We start from the raw sequence: 16740 nt of genomic DNA, 5'->3' as shown, positions 1-16740 counted from the left end.
CCAGATCAATGCCGATGAAACTCCTATTTGCTTCAAAGAGATCCATTTCTAGGCGGGCCTTCCCAATGAAGTCTCTTTTGCCAATCTCAAGCATCTTTCCATAGGGGGCAACGCATTGCCATGAAGCATGGAGTAGCTCACCAGAGAGACTGTTAAGCACAAGGTCAACTCCCCGACCCTTTGTAGCAACTTGCACATCATGCAGAAACGATGTGTCTCGGGAATTGAAAATTTGTTCCCGTTTAAGGCCAAAATTTTGCATCAAGTACTCAATTTTGACTTCGCTTCCGACCGTGACGTATACCTATCAATTACTGAAGTTAGCTTTATGATCTCGAAGTAGTATTGCTTGATCTGATGTGACAAATAAAGACTTAAAGATCTTACCTCTAGATCTGGGATATTCTGACATATGTTAAGAGCAGCAATGCCGATGCCACCACATGCAGAATGAATCAAAATCGACATGCCGGACTTTAATCCACCCATATCAAGCAAAGAGTGGATCACAGTAGCGTAAACGCACGGCATCGTCGCAGCCTGCTCGAATGGTAGCGAAGAAGGGATCTTGGCACATCGCTCGGCCAATACAGTTAGTTCAGTTGAGAAGCATTTGTCCGCAAGGTAGAAAACACGGTCTCCTGGCTGAAGCCCAGTGACACCGCTTCCGACCTTCGTCACTATGCCAGATCCTTCCAGGCCGATGCTGACATTGTTTGCCTCTACAATACCCATGCAGAGGAGTACATCCTACAGGCTATTAACACAGAAAGTTCACAATATTCTCCAAAGATGAAGGTTTTTTGAGAGATGGGGTATGCAAGGGGGGAGACCTACCCTGAAATTCAAGCCCACACACCGAGGCTCGACGACGATCTCATTGTGTGCCGGTTTCGGTGCTGTAAGGTCGACCCACTTGAGTGACTGCAGTAGTCCTGGGCGTCCAATTTGAAGTGTCACGGCTCCAGACTTCTGTGATTTGAGTGCCAACTCTTGAGATAGAGTGACGGGATGGTACCTGCCCACTTCGAGAGCTCCTTTGGTGAAGAAAAACTCCCGGTCTGGGTCTATGCCTGAAGTTTCCTTCAAACCTCTACTGCTTTGCCCCCTTTTGTGTGCAAGTCTTCCTATAAGCTTAGTAGCAGCAGCAAAGCCTGCATCGTCCATATGGTCCATTTCCAGCGTGGTAATGGCGACGGAACGCTCATTGCGCAGTGTGCGTAGGAGCCCCAAGGATAGCCCAAAACTAGGGTTTCCGTCGCGATCGACATTCCTTTGTGCTGGTGGCATGATCCAGAGCATTGGCGTACTGCCTAGACTTGAAACGATTGCTTGCAAAGCTGTTAGATTGGCTTCCGATATGGACTCGAGGAACGGCTTCCTGATATCGAGCAATGAGACCAACAGTTCTTGGTCATCTGATTTAATCTCCTGATTTTGCTCTATGCTCCTCAGGATTGTTCGGAAGCCCTTCTCTTCAATCGAAGAACGCAGCCGTACGACGCGCTCACAATCCTCATCGCATGGACGATACAACAAGGTCACCCGTGGACGATTGTTGTCTCGACCTACCTCATTTATGTCCGAATCATCAATGGTATTGTGAACTTGCGAGCTTCTCGCAGGTCGGGAAATGATATTGGCGTTGATGTGGTAAGGACTCGGCGCATCGTATATGGCAGCATCGGTGCCTGAAAAGCCAGCTTGCTTCAGGACTGCGTCCCATTTTTCTGGCGTCAGATAAGGCTCTATGGATCTGCCTTCTCCGGCTCCAAGCCACCATCCTGGCAAGATGCCCATGATGCTAGATTTCGAACACGTCGTTAGTAACACTGATAGCACTAATTGTATCAAACAGAGCGCATGATGCTGGAAATGCCACCGCAAGGCCTTTTCTAGAAGTTTTTTACGAGCGATGAACTTACAAGTTAACCATTTGCATCTTTGGGGATAGTTCCTGAAGGAAGAGGTAGCCCTCAGGAGCGAGCAGTTTGCGCACATTTGCCAGTGTCTCACCCAGCGATGGAGTGGCGTGAAGAACATTGCCTGCGATGATCAAATCGAACGATGCCGCCTCGAATCCTTGCTTGACAGGGTCCTTGGTGATATCGAGAACCCGGAAATCCAGAGCGGGATACGCCTTGAACCGTTCACGGGCATTGACGAAAAATCCAGCAGAAATATCGGTATAAGCATAGGTAGAGTAGAGTCGATCGACTCCGTTTTTACTCATTAAACCCTCAAGAATAACCTGAGTGCTACCCCCTGTACCAGCGCCAATCTCAAGGACACGAAGTGTCGGTCGTGTATGGCCAGCAGCGACGAAGAAATCCACGGAATCAGTGCGTGACTCTACGTAGTTGTAATAATCTGTTAGACCATTGTCTGCTTGTAGCACTTCAATGCCGTCAATAGAACCTCGCAAGAGATCTTCACAACGGTCAATGATACGGCCAATCAGAATTGCCGCACTAGCGGCCCCTGATTTCATGATCTCCTGTCGCAATTCTACCAGAAGTGAGAGCCGAGCACTAGGCTCCAAAGATATGATCTTCTGGGCTTCAGGTCGAAGTTTAGAGTGGTCTTCACTCAGCCGGGCTGCTTGGTCATGAATCCAGTTGCGGAACATGCCCATGTGTTCAAGATGTGGAGGTGAAGGAATGCTTTCCATGCGCTCTTTGACAATAAAGATGGAGAGAAGAGTTAACTTTTCCACAAGATCAAGGTCGTGATTGTCGTTTAGCAAAGCTTGGTTTGGTCGAATCAGACTCTCCATATCGGCAAGATCAAGATGTGGCTTCCAAGTGAGTTGGGCCGCCGCGATGGATTCAGAATTACTGTCATTTAGCTCAGTAGATTCAATAGGAGAGAACTTTCCACCCTCTAGTTGCAGCAAGATAGCTCCATTTTTCTTGGAAAATACCTTTGCGTTTCCGGAGATTGTTCCCCCCGAGGTTGATGAGGATGATGCTTCGATCTGGGACCCCTCAACCTCCGTTGCCTTGCCATTTGCTAAATATAGATTACCGATGACTGTTGGCACACATAGTTTTTCAGCACGGTAAAAGATACCTTCGCAACTAGCGGGAAAGAACAATTGGAGGCAATGATCAATCGTAGCGGGGTGGATCGCATACGACGATTCTGAGGTGGCCATCTTGCTCAATGTAGCCATGGCTCTCTTGCCATTTGGCTGACATTTAACATCTTCGAGTCCACGGAAGCAGGGTCCATATCTTAGTCCAAGCCTATGAAGCTGGGGATATAAGTCGTTTACAGCGCGTGGATAGGCTTCATTATTAGTCGTTGACAAGTGCTGGGATGTTGCTTCCTTAAATTTATCCGCATCGCGATTCGTCCTGACCTGGCCATCACAATGCTTCATCCAGTTTGAGCCATTGTATGACATGATGCTAAACTCCCACCAATTTGAGTCAAGCGTGTTGGTAAGTCGTACAGGTCGCAGGGTTGTTAACAATTCGATTGGCTTGGAATCGGTCATCACCAATGCAGACCGTACGATGACATTCCTTAGGGTAAATCCGTCGACTTCAGTACTCTCAGTCGCTTGGCGAACGGCCTCAACAGCCATGGAAAGGTAACCTGCACAGGGGAAAATCACGTCGTTGAGGACCTGGTGATCGCGTAGCCAGGGTACCGCTTCAAGTTTTAGGACATTTCGCCATTCAGGCTGAAGCTTGCTACTCTCAAGAGTCTTCGAGCCTAGAAGCTCATGCTGAGGGTACTTGCGGAACCTCCACTCTTTACTTATGCGGCTCTCGGCCCAAAATTCTTTCTCGTGGTTCCATGGATACAGTGGCAGGTCCGTCACCACATTCCCCACAGGCGAGATACGGGACAAGTTTATAGGTACACCCTGGATGAACAATTCTCCAGCAAGTTTGAGTACTGACTCTACGGAGTCTTTTCCACGAGTCAATGCCGTTGCGTATGCTTGCTGGCCAGTGCCATGAGCCTTGAATATCTGACGAAGAGGCCCCGCTAGAGCGCTGTGTGGGCCAATTTCAATGAAAACGCCCCTGGAAGACGACTGGGTTTCGAGAAGAAGCCTCACCGCGTCGGTAAAGAGCACTGGGCTTTCGAGATTCTCGCGCCAGTATGAAGCATTGAGAGATCCAGCTTCTTGAAGCTGTTTACTCTTCACACTGGAAAAGAATGGGATCACAGGAACCTTGCTGTGTAGCTTGCCGTTTAACAGACTTTCAAAGCTATCTCCCAGATCGCGCATGTGATCTGTAAAGAACTCACTGTTAGATATATGTGCATTGCTAATCCACCTGCGAGAGAAAAGCACATTGGAGACTGAAATGAGGGCTAATGACTTACGGGAATGATATGCTACTGGAACCTTCAGCAGGCGCACCAAAGCATCTGGCTCCTTCTCTTGTATCTCTCTGCATACGTCTTGGAGGGCATCCTTGTCTCCAGAGATCGTGATGCTCTGTGGGCTGTTGTCGCATGCGACAACCACTCCGTCAGCTAGATATGGAATGACGTGCTGCGCTCCCAAACCAACTGCGGCCATTCCTCCGGATCTTTTATTGTATTTGTTCACGTATCCGCGGTAATATGCAATAGTGATGGCCTCGGCGGAAGTAATGGCACCTGCAGCATATGCAGCCGCTATCTCACCGCTAGAATGGCCGACAACAGCGGTCGGTAGGAGGCCCCAGTCTCGCAACAGGTCAACTAAAGCTAACTGAACAGCACAAACAAGTGGCTGTGAGAATTCAGCTTCACCTATTCTGCTAGTAGCCTCTGGCTTTCTCAACTCTTCTGCAAGATCCCAAGTTGGACTATGCTCGAGCTGTGACAAAACACGACCTAAATTACTAATGGTATCGCGAAAGATGGAGTAGTCTTGTAGAAGCTCACTTGCCATCCCAGCCCACTGGGCTCCCTGGCCCGTGAAAACCATGTTCACATCCGCTTTAGCGTTTGCTACCTTGGCTGGAGAAGAAAACTCGAGCGCTGGTTGGCTCTCGCCTTCCAACGAGATGGTAGGAACAACACTATACGCGCGATGAGACAAGTGCTCCCTCCGGTTGCAAAGCGTGTACGAAACATCTAGTTGGTTCTTTTTGTTCTGTTGCTGGTATTTCTGGTGTTCAAGTACCCTCGTCTGTAGAGAAGCAGGACTAGCCGCAGATATCGTATACAGTACTTTTCTTGGCGTATGCAATCCATGACCAGTGATATTAGATACTCCAGCTTCCTTGTTTGATTTAACGCCGTTGGAGTCATCGCTAAAGAATTTGCTTACCAACTTGTATCGTAAGTTGATGTGACCTTTGTTGACGTCTAACGTTCTGGCTCCATGAACCCCGTTTGTGAATCTAGTTTCGTCCGAGACACTGGTGAGTTTTCTATCATCAAACTTCGTAGTTTTCCTTGTACCCAAGTATGGATCGCTCATGAGTTTCTGAACGGCATTATCGCTGAAGAACTGGTCGATACTCTCTATAATGCAGTGTGCATTTGCGCCTCCAATGCCGAAAGAGTTAACACTGGCACGAAGGGGTTGGTTTTCCGGCCAAGGAAGAACCTCGCAGGGAACTACCATGTTGGCTTCATTAAACGGGATCTTGGGATTCGGTATCGAAAAATTGATGTTGGGAGGGATTTTCCGATTCTCCAGGGCCAGTACCACTTTGAGAACAGAGGATATACCCGAGGCTCCCTCACTATGGCCTAGGTTTGGCTTGACGCTTCCCAAATAGAATGGTCGTTCTTTCCTACCTCCGAATACACGTGAGATGGCGATCGCTTCCAGTGGATCGCCTACTGGAGTCCCCGTTCCGTGAGCTTCAACAAAAACCGTATCCTTAGGGTTCAAGCCCGCTTCATGATATGCGTGCTGTATTAGAGTCATGTGACTTTCCGAACTAGGCATAGACATTCCCGGGGTCTTGCCATCTGAGTTTGAAGATGTTGCTCGTATGACTGCACGAATGGGATCTCTATCTCTAAGTGCGCTATTCAGACCTTTTAGAAAAATAGCATTGATAGCTTCGCCCCTAGCATATCCATTGGCATTGGCATCAAAACTTTTACAAGAGGCATCTGGAGATAGCACACCTTGCTCTGTCATGGCCATTGACATAGTCGGCGAGAAGATAAGATTCGTGCCAGCGACGATGGCTCCATCACAGTCTCCAGCCTGAATGGCTCGCACAGCTTCGTGAAGCGCAATCAATGATGATGAGCAGCCGGCTTTGATGGTGTACGACGGGCCTTTGAGATTGTATTCATAGCTAATGCGATTGGAAATCGCAAAGTCGTGACTACCGGATACCCGATATGTGCCCGAGTCAAACAAATCTTTAGCGTGAAGGTCGAGCCAGTCCTGTAATTCATCCAAAAGTTAGACCCTAAACTAGCAACGGTAGATATGTAAAATGCTGAACAAAAACGGTGACTTACTTCTCCCCAAACGCCAACGTAACATCCAATATTGCTACCCTGCCAGTTGACCTGACCCGATGATTCCATACACTCGTAGACGACTTCGAGCAACATTCGCTGTTGCGGATCAATATCGTTCACTTCGGTAATTCCCATAGAAAAGAGCGATGTATCAAGGTGATGAAGATCGTCAGAATCATCCAAGAAGTGTCCATGTCGCATAGCTACTGAACCCGGTTTGCGTGATGGACTATGAAATCCGTCTACTGAGAATCTTGAAGCTGGAATTTCGCACCGTGTTGAGCGTTTCTCAACCAGGGTCTTCCATAGTTGTTCGGCAGTATGAATGGTTCCAGGCAATCTCATGCCCAGACCGACGATAGCTACCGGTGGAACCTGGCTCTGACAATTGTCGTCCGTGTCGATTATCCCATTGCTCACTGAGTGCTCAGCTGATCCACTTTCTTCGAGAGTCGCGATAATGGCCATGTTGTGTAGATATTCCAAGAAGTACCGGTTAGTCGTTTCTGTAGATCTGTGATCTAAAAGATAGGAGAGCTGACGTATATAAGAGAGTAGTATATCGTGTAATTGCTTCAGTCAAGAAAACGAGACGAGAAGAAATGCATTTAAGGCTTAGTAACGGATCTCGCTCTTATTCAAAGTCTTTCTTTAGCCGTTTATGGCCCCAATTAACACTTCAACTGCAAAATATAAACATGTTGGTAATTTCCCGGATTGATACCTTAGGAAAGACGTGCCAGTCCAAAATCTGCAAGCTGCCAACAACTATCCGAAAACGAAGAGATCAATTGGTATCTGCTCTAAGTATCACGGATACTGTTCTGGAACACGCTGATAGCTTTTGCTGTTGATTCCTCCATACCTATGCACTTCGGTTGCTGTTTGCTTCTAAGGCAAGCTGCAACTTCCCTGTTCGTAGATCTCTGTCACATACATAGATACTTAACCGACTATTGCAGATTGTCAAGATCAGCTAGCGTATAAGAAGATGTGCCGGGAAAAGGTCGGTCCTAATGTTTAGGACTTGTGCTGGTTCCGTCATTCGCCAAGCATTGCGGTTGCCGAAAACAGCCGTTCCGAGGTACATCCGCGTTATCGGCTCTAGACTGACCGAAATTGTTCATGGGATCGGGAACCCCAATAACGACGAGGTCAGTTGCAGACATATATTACGGTACTAGTGAGCGCGTCTGGTCGTGAGTATTCAAGTATCGATACACTATACCCTCGCCACGCGTTACCTAATCGGACTATACTACCAATACCACGCTACGTGCCTATTCTCAATACAATGGCATCTATTGAAGAGATGAGGAGGATCTGGGGTGATGTTCTCGGCATTGATCCTGGTGAAATTGGTTTGGATGAGAATTTTATAGACTGTATGGGTTTTCACTGTATTTAAGCAGCGATAAAAATCTGCTAACCTGTGTGTTATTTTAGTGGGAGGTGATTCTGTAAGAATGATTGTACGTTAAACAATACAAGAAGCTCATTGGTTTAGGTGAAAGCCCTACAGCTTCTTGGCGAGATAGCATCCCACAATGTCGAAGTTGATCTAGAAACCTTCATAAATAGTAAGCTACTACAGTTCTTCGCGCGCTATCATTTACATCCTTCGTAAAAACTCCAAGGAGCTGACATTGATTTATTGCGAAAAAGCTGGAACTATTCAGACCCTCTGGAATGCTTTACATACCCAGACCGGAAATGTACATAGCACGAATGGACGCGGCTACAACGGAAATAAAGAATCAAGCGTATCACAAGCATCTTCTTCTGGCACAAACACCAAACTCGAGATAGAGTACGATGGTTCAGCCTGGAAGCAAGTAGACCTTGTTCAAGATAGTGTCCTCTCTACGGCTCCAGTCAGTCCAGTACAAGGTAGTAAATCTTTGATATCACTCACGAACTATGCAATCCCCATTCCTTCGCTTGAGCGATCCAGTTACACAAAAAATAAGTTCTAATTGACAGTAAATTAGGTTTTTTCTTAGACCTAGGCCTGGCTGGGTATATTGGTCTCATCAACTACATCTTTGAAGTGGAGGGTTCGGATCTGAAACATGGCTTGACAACCCTCGTAAATCTTTTAGAATCTAAAAACCCCATCTTTCGTACGCTTATTGCAGCTACGGAAGATGGGAGCTTCGCACAAGTTTTGACTGCGAAGAGTACGTCATCATGGTTTTTTACCTCCGACCTTGGCACCTACTTAGAGAAAACTATGACTCAGAAGTTTGAGCTGGCAAAGCCAGCTGTACAATACGCTTTAGTCGTCGGAGACCCCACCCATGAAGGAAGCAGCTTCTTCGTTATCTCACTACATCACACTCACTGCGATGCATTCTCCCGATTTCTCATCAGCAAGGAGATATCACAGATTCTGGAGTCGCCATCATGTTACGCACAAGATAGAAACCCTGAACGCCCATGGTTTGGCGATTACGTCAAGGATGTACAGCTAAAAGCCACGAACGATAATGCCACCTTGTTTTGGAATACTTACCTGCGCGGCGCAAACTTATCCAACATCCATCCTCCTGATAAAGCGACGATCAACGGCGAGTTGGAGGGTGCTATCATCGAAAGAATCCAAGCCCCTGTCACCCCGCGCATTGCGAACAGCCACTCTAGAAATCCAACGCAAATCATTCTTGCAGCATGGTCTATGGCTTTAGCAAAACTATCGGGGCTTCGTGATATCACGTTTGGGCTCTGCCGTCACGGCAGGTCATCTGGCTCTTTCATGGATGTGAGACGTGTAATGGGCCCTTTGGTGAATGCGCTACCTTTCCGCGTTTCTCTTACCTCCAACGAGGAATCGGTTCCTAAACTGCTGCAGAGGATCCAGACCGATATCACAACCACAAACAAATGGGAACATGGATTCTCTCCGAGCATTTTCCCAAGTGCTGACGGAAATCCATGGGTACAGTCACTCGTTGACTTGAAGTCAGAGCTGCATGGAATGAGAAATGGTCTTTCAGCAAAAGATGATCAATCGGCTATAAGCAAGATGACTCCAAGGCCAGATTTAGATATCTATGATATGAAGAGTCATTGGGCAGTTTTGCTATCTATCAAGCAACAGAAGAATGCATTCCAGGTCTCGATGTACTACCAGAAACCTCTCCTTGAGGACGAAAAGGCAGGGGTCTTGTTTAACCATTTCCGCGATAGCGTTCAAGCTTTATCTACCGCAGATGATAGTGTAGGTAAATTATTGGAATAGTCAAGAAATCATGACAAGTGCACGTATAGTTGCTTGTTATGGGACTGTCTTCTTGAACTTAATCATTAATTCAAATAAGAACTGTCTTAATATGATTTGAAAAGCAGGTTTCCAGAATTTCAGGTGTGTGATCGGGTTGTTCTGGACAAAAGAGTGTATTCGGTTGGCCGTCTTTGTGCTTATGTAGTACATTTTACAATCGAGCCAGAGATATCTGCTAAGCCTTTACCTATACACGCTATCCAAGCCTGGAACTGCACTGTGTTCTCGATAGCCGTATCCTATTTTCTATAGCCGCACCACTAACTATTTTCAGATAGCCGTGGGCCTGCTCATGTAATCTACCGTAATGTCGGATAACTGACTTGAGAAGGATTCTTCGTCAAATGAAGAAATAACTACCTATTATTGAGGCATTTATAATTAGTGTGCTGGTTTGGATGGTGTCTTGAATACAAACAACCAGTACAGTGGGAGTATCATTGCTCTACTATCATCTATCCCTTCATCCTTGTATATCGCTACCCGCTTGCGTTCTACTGAGAGATACAGTATGCAAGGGTACCAAGAACACAATTCCCATTCTGCATATCTGCGGAAACGAAAACCCTACATATCTGATAGCCTGCCTTTTTACAAAGCTTGTGCTTATCACGCGGATGTATTTGGGTCATTGCGCACCTACATTGTCGTCTCCAAGTCGATTAGTACAACTCCAGCCCTTGAAGCTCTCCGATCTGCTTTAGGCGCTACCAAGATCGCTGGGATCCGATACGGCATCACATCTCATTCACCTTGGGAAGATGTGTTCGAATTGACGGAAGCCATACAAGCTGCGGACGCGGATCTTATTATTACTTTAGGTGGTTGTTCTATAACAGACGCCGTCAAGCTCGCAAGGCTCTTCGTTCCCAATAACGTGTCAACAGTGTCGGGTGCAGAGAAATTATTCGCAAAGATAAGGGCGGGAGAGTTTGTGGAGCCCGCGGCAATCCCCGTCATTAACGTACCAACAACGCTTTCTGGGAGTGAATTTACATGTGCTGGCGGTGCGACAGATTCAAACACCGGTCATAAGCTGGTAACGATGCATAAGTCCATGTATGCCGACGTTGTTATTCTTGACCCGAGGTTATCATTTGGTACTCCGCGGAAAGTGTGGCTATCCACTGGAGTCCGAGCCATCGATCATTTCATTGAAGGCCTTTATGGTAACGCAGCTGCACTTTTCATCGACATGCACGAGGAGCTCGGCATCGAAGTCGACAAAGATATCGAGAACATCATTGTTAGAGCCCTCGGAAACCTGCTGACAAGCTTGTTGTCAATCAAGCACAACTGGGACGACGAAAAGGCGAGATTACGAGCCTTTATGTCTGTACAGGAATGTCACCGGGCAGGATTTAACGGAATAGGCGCAAGTCATGGTATTGGTCATCAGCTTGGTCCTTTGGGGGTTGGACATGGCGAAACAAGTTGTATCATTCTGCCTTGGGTTTTGCGATACAACTGGAATCATGGTAGCGAGACTCTTCGACGTCGACTTGAGCTGGCGACTGCCACATTTTGGGAACAGGAGAACGTGGCGGAATGTCTTCGTTCTGCTGGTCTTATTAGTCAAGAAGCAGACCTCTGCGATGTAGTGCGAACTTACATCAATTGTCTTGGTCTACCAAGAACTCTGGGAGAGTTCAGTATTAAGAATGAACATCTTGAGGGGCTAGCTGAAAGTGTTATGAAAGACTGGTGCACTAAAGTCAACCCTGTCCCATTGAACAAAGACAGCGTATTAGAGATACTGCATAGTGCAGCGTAAAACAAAGGACAATTGTACCTTATGATATTCAAGGGGGAAGAGAGACATTGTAATTTCGCACGAGTCTCCTAGTGGCGGGAAGATAGGTCGGAGCACGCACTTTAACACTCACCTCACCTATAGAAAATCGAGGTTTCACAACAACATGTATCTATCGTCACGAATGCAATATCAAGAAACTATTCTTTCGAACAATCGGTAGTATATATAGTCTTACACTGCGTGGTGTTGATGTTTTCTAGCTGCAAGTGTCTATAGGTAGTTAACTGCTAAGATCTCTCCTCAATAGCAGAGAAATGATTAGTAGGCGGCAACTAATCTCTAGGCAAGGGCTGAGCTTAGTGAATTCAAAGCATTGTGTCGTTTACAGCTACAGGAACAAGGGGAGTGAGAAAGCTCGGATTGAACGAGACATTTAGTCCAAAGACTTTATGTGGCACGTAGTAAGCTGAGGTACAACCCACGGGTGTGCGATTGAAACACACAAAACGTCCTGGATGATATTAAAGTACTTAAGTTCGTGGTAAATGCCAAATCGTGCTGTAATGTCGTTGGCTAGACTTTCTAGAAGCAACCGGCATATCTGAGTGACCAACAAACCCAGAAAGGGCACTGCAGTCATCGAACATCACAGTTTACATCCCACAGGCAGCCATTCTAGGATTCAGTTGTTGCCGGATCCGACGTACACTCATTGAATAGGCTGTTCCGTAGCGGATATATAGCGCTAAATGACCTAGGCAAGACAGGCCTATGGAAAACCGTCTGGATCTTCATATGGCAGTGACTGCGATTACTGTTTGGTATACTAGCATTGTTACACGCTTCCGTAGTGGTAGTATCGATCTAAAAGAACCACACTAACCGAAATTGCGTTCCGACCTTACCTTATCCAACACTATACCCTATTTGTGCAGTTCCGACGGATATCAGAATGCGAAGACGTTGACACGGCCGTTGAGTGTCTTGGAAAGCGGGTTTCCAACATATTATTAAATCGTTTCTTGCATCGCGGTAGATTGTTATTATATATTCGCCGGAATCCACTGTTAATGCAAAATTTCCTAGTCACGCAGCTTTGTTGCCTTGCTAGGCCTTGTCTTAGGAACGAAATTGGTTGTAGCCCCTACGCACCCTTTTCTTCGGCAAAGCCCACGCCATCCACATAATCACATCGGGGTCATCGTTTCGTCAAGCACCAACACTATGAGCGTCGCTAATACAAAGCGAGCATTCTGGGTGCCCACAGACCCACCGGTTTCTTTGGCCAACAAATTCTCCTTTTATGTTTGGGTTGTAATGATTGGATTTGCCCAGTTATGGAGAGATCTCAAGACATGGACATGGTATCGCCCATTACACTTTCAAGACATCGCAAACCATTACTTTGTGAGTAGTTTTCTTGATCCCCCAAAGTCCAGTTCTATACCAGTAGGAAGTCTCTTTCTTGTAGCCACTTTGTCCGCGTCATGAAGATCTTACCAAGCTGCATAGTACATTCCGATCGGCCGTGAAGACGTACGCATCCTTCTCAGCGCGCCTAATGATCGTGTGTTGATGAAAACGATCCCAAAAGCAATATCACAAGACTACAATGTTAAGAAGATGTTGTCTTATCCCGAACGCGAGATAGTCAACGCGGGATCTAATAACTATGGCGGTTTCACACGGTTCGAGTATAGCAGTGCATCTGTTATCAAACTAGCTCTACAGCATCTTCCATTCAATCCAGCGCCTCCAGAGCTCAGAATGCTTGCAGAGAAGGAGTTAGCTGATTACATGAATGCCAAGGCTTGTGCTACTGCAATATCTGGCTATGGGGCAAATCTGCTAGCATTTCTCACCTTCGCTGAAACAGCAAAGGAACTTGGGCGCCAATGCATTTTCCTGCTTGACGCCGAATCCCATAGCTCAATGTTCGTCGGGGCCTTCCTAAACAAGCAGGCGACCTTTTACCGGTTCAAACACAACGATGTTGCAGACCTAGAATTCAAATTGAGGACTTTGAGAGAGAATAATTCTAACGCCATGGTGTGTGTTGCTGTCGAAGGCATGTATAGGTATGTACTCCATTCTATATTGCACATAATTAGCGGTTTCGTCATGTGGTGAAAGAAGGAATGTTGCTGACTTCTATTTTCACGAACAAGTCTGGCTGGGAACGTGGCTCCAGTGCCTACGATCCTCGCCCTGAGAAAGATTTTCAGATTCTGCCTCTTGGTCGACGAAGCTCACAGCTTCATGGCACTAGGTCGCGGGGGCCGCGGTTCTTTCGAGTGGTGGCAAGCGCGCGGCTATGACTGTCCTCTTAATGAAGTGGATATCATGACTGCAACATTTTCAAAGAGCGTTGGATGTACTGGTGGATTTGTTGTGTCGAATGGTATCTATGCCACCGTTTTACAGAAACAGTCAAGTCTCCAACATGAGGCAGGCGATGAGACACTCTCTACGATCGTGTTACTGAGGGCACTGACTCTAATTCGAAAGCCTGAGTTTATAGAGAGCAGAATGTCCACGCTAGAAAAAAAATCCCGCTATGTCGCAGACCGGCTCCGCGAATCCGGATGCATAGTTCTTTCCCCGCCTGGGTCACCCATCATCTGTTTTCCTGTTGGTAGGTACACCTTACTGCCGTATCCTAAATTTTCTGAAAAACATGGACCTAACAGTTTCTACACTGTAGGTACTATTGAGAAGGCGTCTAAATTTCACGCCGAATTACTTCAACGCGGTTTTGCAATCGCCTGCGGTGTCCCTCCGGCTACACCTATCTGGTGAGTACGATTATCATTGCCCTCCCTGAAACTTTCAGTTCCACAGGTCTGAGCTTCGTGCTGACATAGTGTATTGATAGGTCATGTCGGATCCGCGTATGTATTTTCGCCACGACTTCTTGGAGTGATATTCTCGGTTTGGTGAATGCACTTATCACGGTCTCATGTTTGCTCAAAATTGACGGAGTACGACCCATCGGTTTCGATATTGGAAGCCTCCCCAGCGACGGCCTAAAAGAAAGAACAACAGCAGGAGAGAACCATGTCGTCGATTCAGCTCTTCAAAAATATGTCCTGGACCTGGCTGCAAAGTATCCAGCGAATGGATCCAAGACTATAGCACCTCTCACTCTGAGCCAGGTCTGTGACGTTTCTGAGGCTGGTTTGCAGTCTTTCGACAAGTACGGCATTGGTGCTTCTTCTGTCAGATGGTTTTATGGCACGTTTGACGTCTTCATTAAACTAGAAGACCGACTTGCGAGCCTTTATCCTTCTCTTATTTCTTTTTCAGGAAACTGCCGAGGTACGTCCTTCTTACACAACATTAGTTACTGAATATTCTGACATTACCGTGTTATTCTCAGCAATGCTAGGATCCGATGCAAACGTTATGGCAATCTCATTGCTTAGCGCCACAACAGCCCCTTTGTATGCAAAAGATGTTCTGAATGTAGTACTGGTTCCGCAAACTGCATCTTCATCTGTTAGAAGAGGGGCAACGCTTGACAAGGTCCAGTCTTCGACCCGTGTTATTATATACGATGACATGAAGAATCTAGCAGTACAAGTTCGCGATCTGCACAAAACCCGAGCCTTCCATCTCACACTGTACCAAGAGACAGTTTCAAGAGACGGCTCTCTCTTAGATCTCTCTAACAGTATCAAGCTCATCTTATCAGCATTTCAAGACATCTCCAGTCTAAAAGGGCTGACGTTGATCCTGGATGACAGCCGAGGGCTTGGAAAGGTTGGACCTCGGCACCTTGGATTCTTAGACGAAATGGAGTCCCAACATGGAACCACGTTCTTCTCAAAAACGCTAGGCCCACAGCTAGCAGCTGTAACGACAGTGGTCGTCTTTGGATCGTGGTTTGAGTCGTTTCACCATCAGGGCGGCTATGTCATTAGTAGCCAAACGTTCACCGATTCACATACAGTCAGTTCAAAGAGCTTCGTCTTTTCAACTCCGCCGATGATTGTCCAAGCTGCCATGTCGGACAAAGCGCTGGAGCTTTTATCGCAAAGAGACTAAGTGTAGAGCTTGAGTATATAGCACTGTTTGAATTTTCTAGCTTTTACCCAGTAGATTAGTTTAGCTAAATGCGAGCGAGATCTCTGCATGTATTGTGGTGTAGTATCACGTGACTAGTTCGTAGTATATATTGCGATTTTCTTTCAAACGTAGATAGACACCTTCTCCAATAAATCCTCTACAGCGATTAACTATCAGCTTACTCTATCTACTCGATTGCGCGTCGCCCCTCTGATCTTTTGAGCTCGATCACGTATCGTGCCACAGTATCTAGTGCTGAAAGTCACCAACATAGAGGAACGATTGCTTTGTTATATTTCAAGTATGTACCGTCGCACGATACGTGATCGGGCTCAGAAGATCAAGGGGCGACCCGCAACCGAGTAGGCAGAGTAGGGCGGAAATCTAATCGCTATGTTTGTATTGGGGGAAGAAGGGTGATATATCTACACTGAAGAGAAATCACAATATACGTTCATACTCTGATCACGTGACTTCACGTCATAGTATGCAGACAGAGGTAAGGAGTCTTCTACACGCATTGGCATATATCCTAATATCCTAAAAACATCCCATTCTTCTTTTTGCCCTTTTGTATAAGCCTTCGGAAGAACACCGTTCTATTGATTTCCTGAAAACTAGTCGAAACTAGTACTATTCGACAGCTACGGATGAGTGAAGCCCAGCGCATACAACTATATTGTCTGCGACGAGATGGCGGCGTCAGCATCGACTAATGGCGGTGGTAACCACCCTGACACGTTCGCGACGCGTCAGGGCTGAACAATAACAAGGCGAAGGGGACAGCCGGTAAGGCCAAGAAGGGGGCAGGAAAAGAAAACGAGAATAACGAAGTAACTAAATTACTAAAGGAATGTATGCAGGAAGGAGTAGCAGAGCGAGAGAAAGGCGAATCTGAATTTGCACGCGCGATACTCGCCAGCCTCAAAAAACTCGAATCATTACTTGGCAATAGCCAAAACAATACTATAGCGAACGATGAGACTAACCATAAGTACCCTGTGCGAAAACAGCCGCAACCTCCGAGAAACCAATCAGCGGCTAGTGATGCTTAAGAAAAGAACGAACATCGTACGCATGTCCTTCATCTTTGAATATTCAAACNTAAGCTGGCTCAACTCAGCTGCAAGCTTATTTTGAACCATCTTTCGTGCCGAATGGGAGTAAATAACTCCCATTGAAGATT

General features: G+C 46.5%; 5 protein-coding genes across 5 annotated transcripts; 4 read left to right on the top strand and 1 right to left on the bottom strand.

The window, feature by feature from the left end:
- Positions 1-6915, bottom strand: COCCADRAFT_49456 (uncharacterized protein; the record flags this gene model as incomplete). Its single annotated transcript, XM_007719584.1, has 6 exons — positions 1-304; positions 388-750; positions 838-1804; positions 1926-4254; positions 4348-6367; positions 6445-6915. Coding segments are annotated over 6 exons (6454 nt in total), but the record flags the coding sequence as incomplete, so codon positions are not given.
- An 826-nt stretch (positions 6916-7741) lies between these two features.
- COCCADRAFT_110473 (uncharacterized protein) lies at positions 7742-9688 on the top strand (the record flags this gene model as incomplete). The annotated part of the gene is made up of 5 exons (XM_007719583.1): positions 7742-7832; positions 7894-7907; positions 7955-8027; positions 8113-8340; positions 8439-9688. 5 exons carry the CDS (start codon positions 7742-7744, stop codon positions 9686-9688), a joined length of 1656 nt encoding a protein of 551 aa, XP_007717773.1.
- A 553-nt stretch (positions 9689-10241) lies between these two features.
- COCCADRAFT_110474 (uncharacterized protein) lies at positions 10242-11504 on the top strand (the record flags this gene model as incomplete). Its single annotated transcript, XM_007719582.1, has 1 exon — positions 10242-11504. The coding sequence occupies one exon, from the start codon at positions 10242-10244 to the stop codon at positions 11502-11504; it is 1263 nt and encodes a 420-aa protein (XP_007717772.1).
- A 1206-nt stretch (positions 11505-12710) lies between these two features.
- COCCADRAFT_110465 (uncharacterized protein) lies at positions 12711-15533 on the top strand (the record flags this gene model as incomplete). The annotated part of the gene is made up of 6 exons (XM_007719581.1): positions 12711-12893; positions 12999-13564; positions 13655-14125; positions 14177-14281; positions 14362-14804; positions 14866-15533. The coding sequence occupies 6 exons, from the start codon at positions 12711-12713 to the stop codon at positions 15531-15533; spliced, it is 2436 nt and encodes an 811-aa protein (XP_007717771.1).
- Positions 15534-15727: 194 nt separating this feature from the next.
- On the top strand, positions 15728-15880 carry COCCADRAFT_110483 (uncharacterized protein; the record flags this gene model as incomplete). The annotated part of the gene is made up of 1 exon (XM_007719580.1): positions 15728-15880. A coding segment is annotated over one exon (153 nt), but the record flags the coding sequence as incomplete, so codon positions are not given.
- Between the last annotated feature and the right edge of the window lie 860 nt (positions 15881-16740).

The sequence above is a fragment of the Bipolaris zeicola genome (genome assembly GCF_000523435.1).
Source record: "Bipolaris zeicola 26-R-13 unplaced genomic scaffold scaffold_325, whole genome shotgun sequence".
Taxonomy (NCBI): Eukaryota; Fungi; Ascomycota; class Dothideomycetes; order Pleosporales; family Pleosporaceae; genus Bipolaris; species Bipolaris zeicola.
The sequence above is the reverse complement of the archived record's forward strand: the minus strand, read 5'-3'. Positions and strand labels throughout refer to the sequence as shown.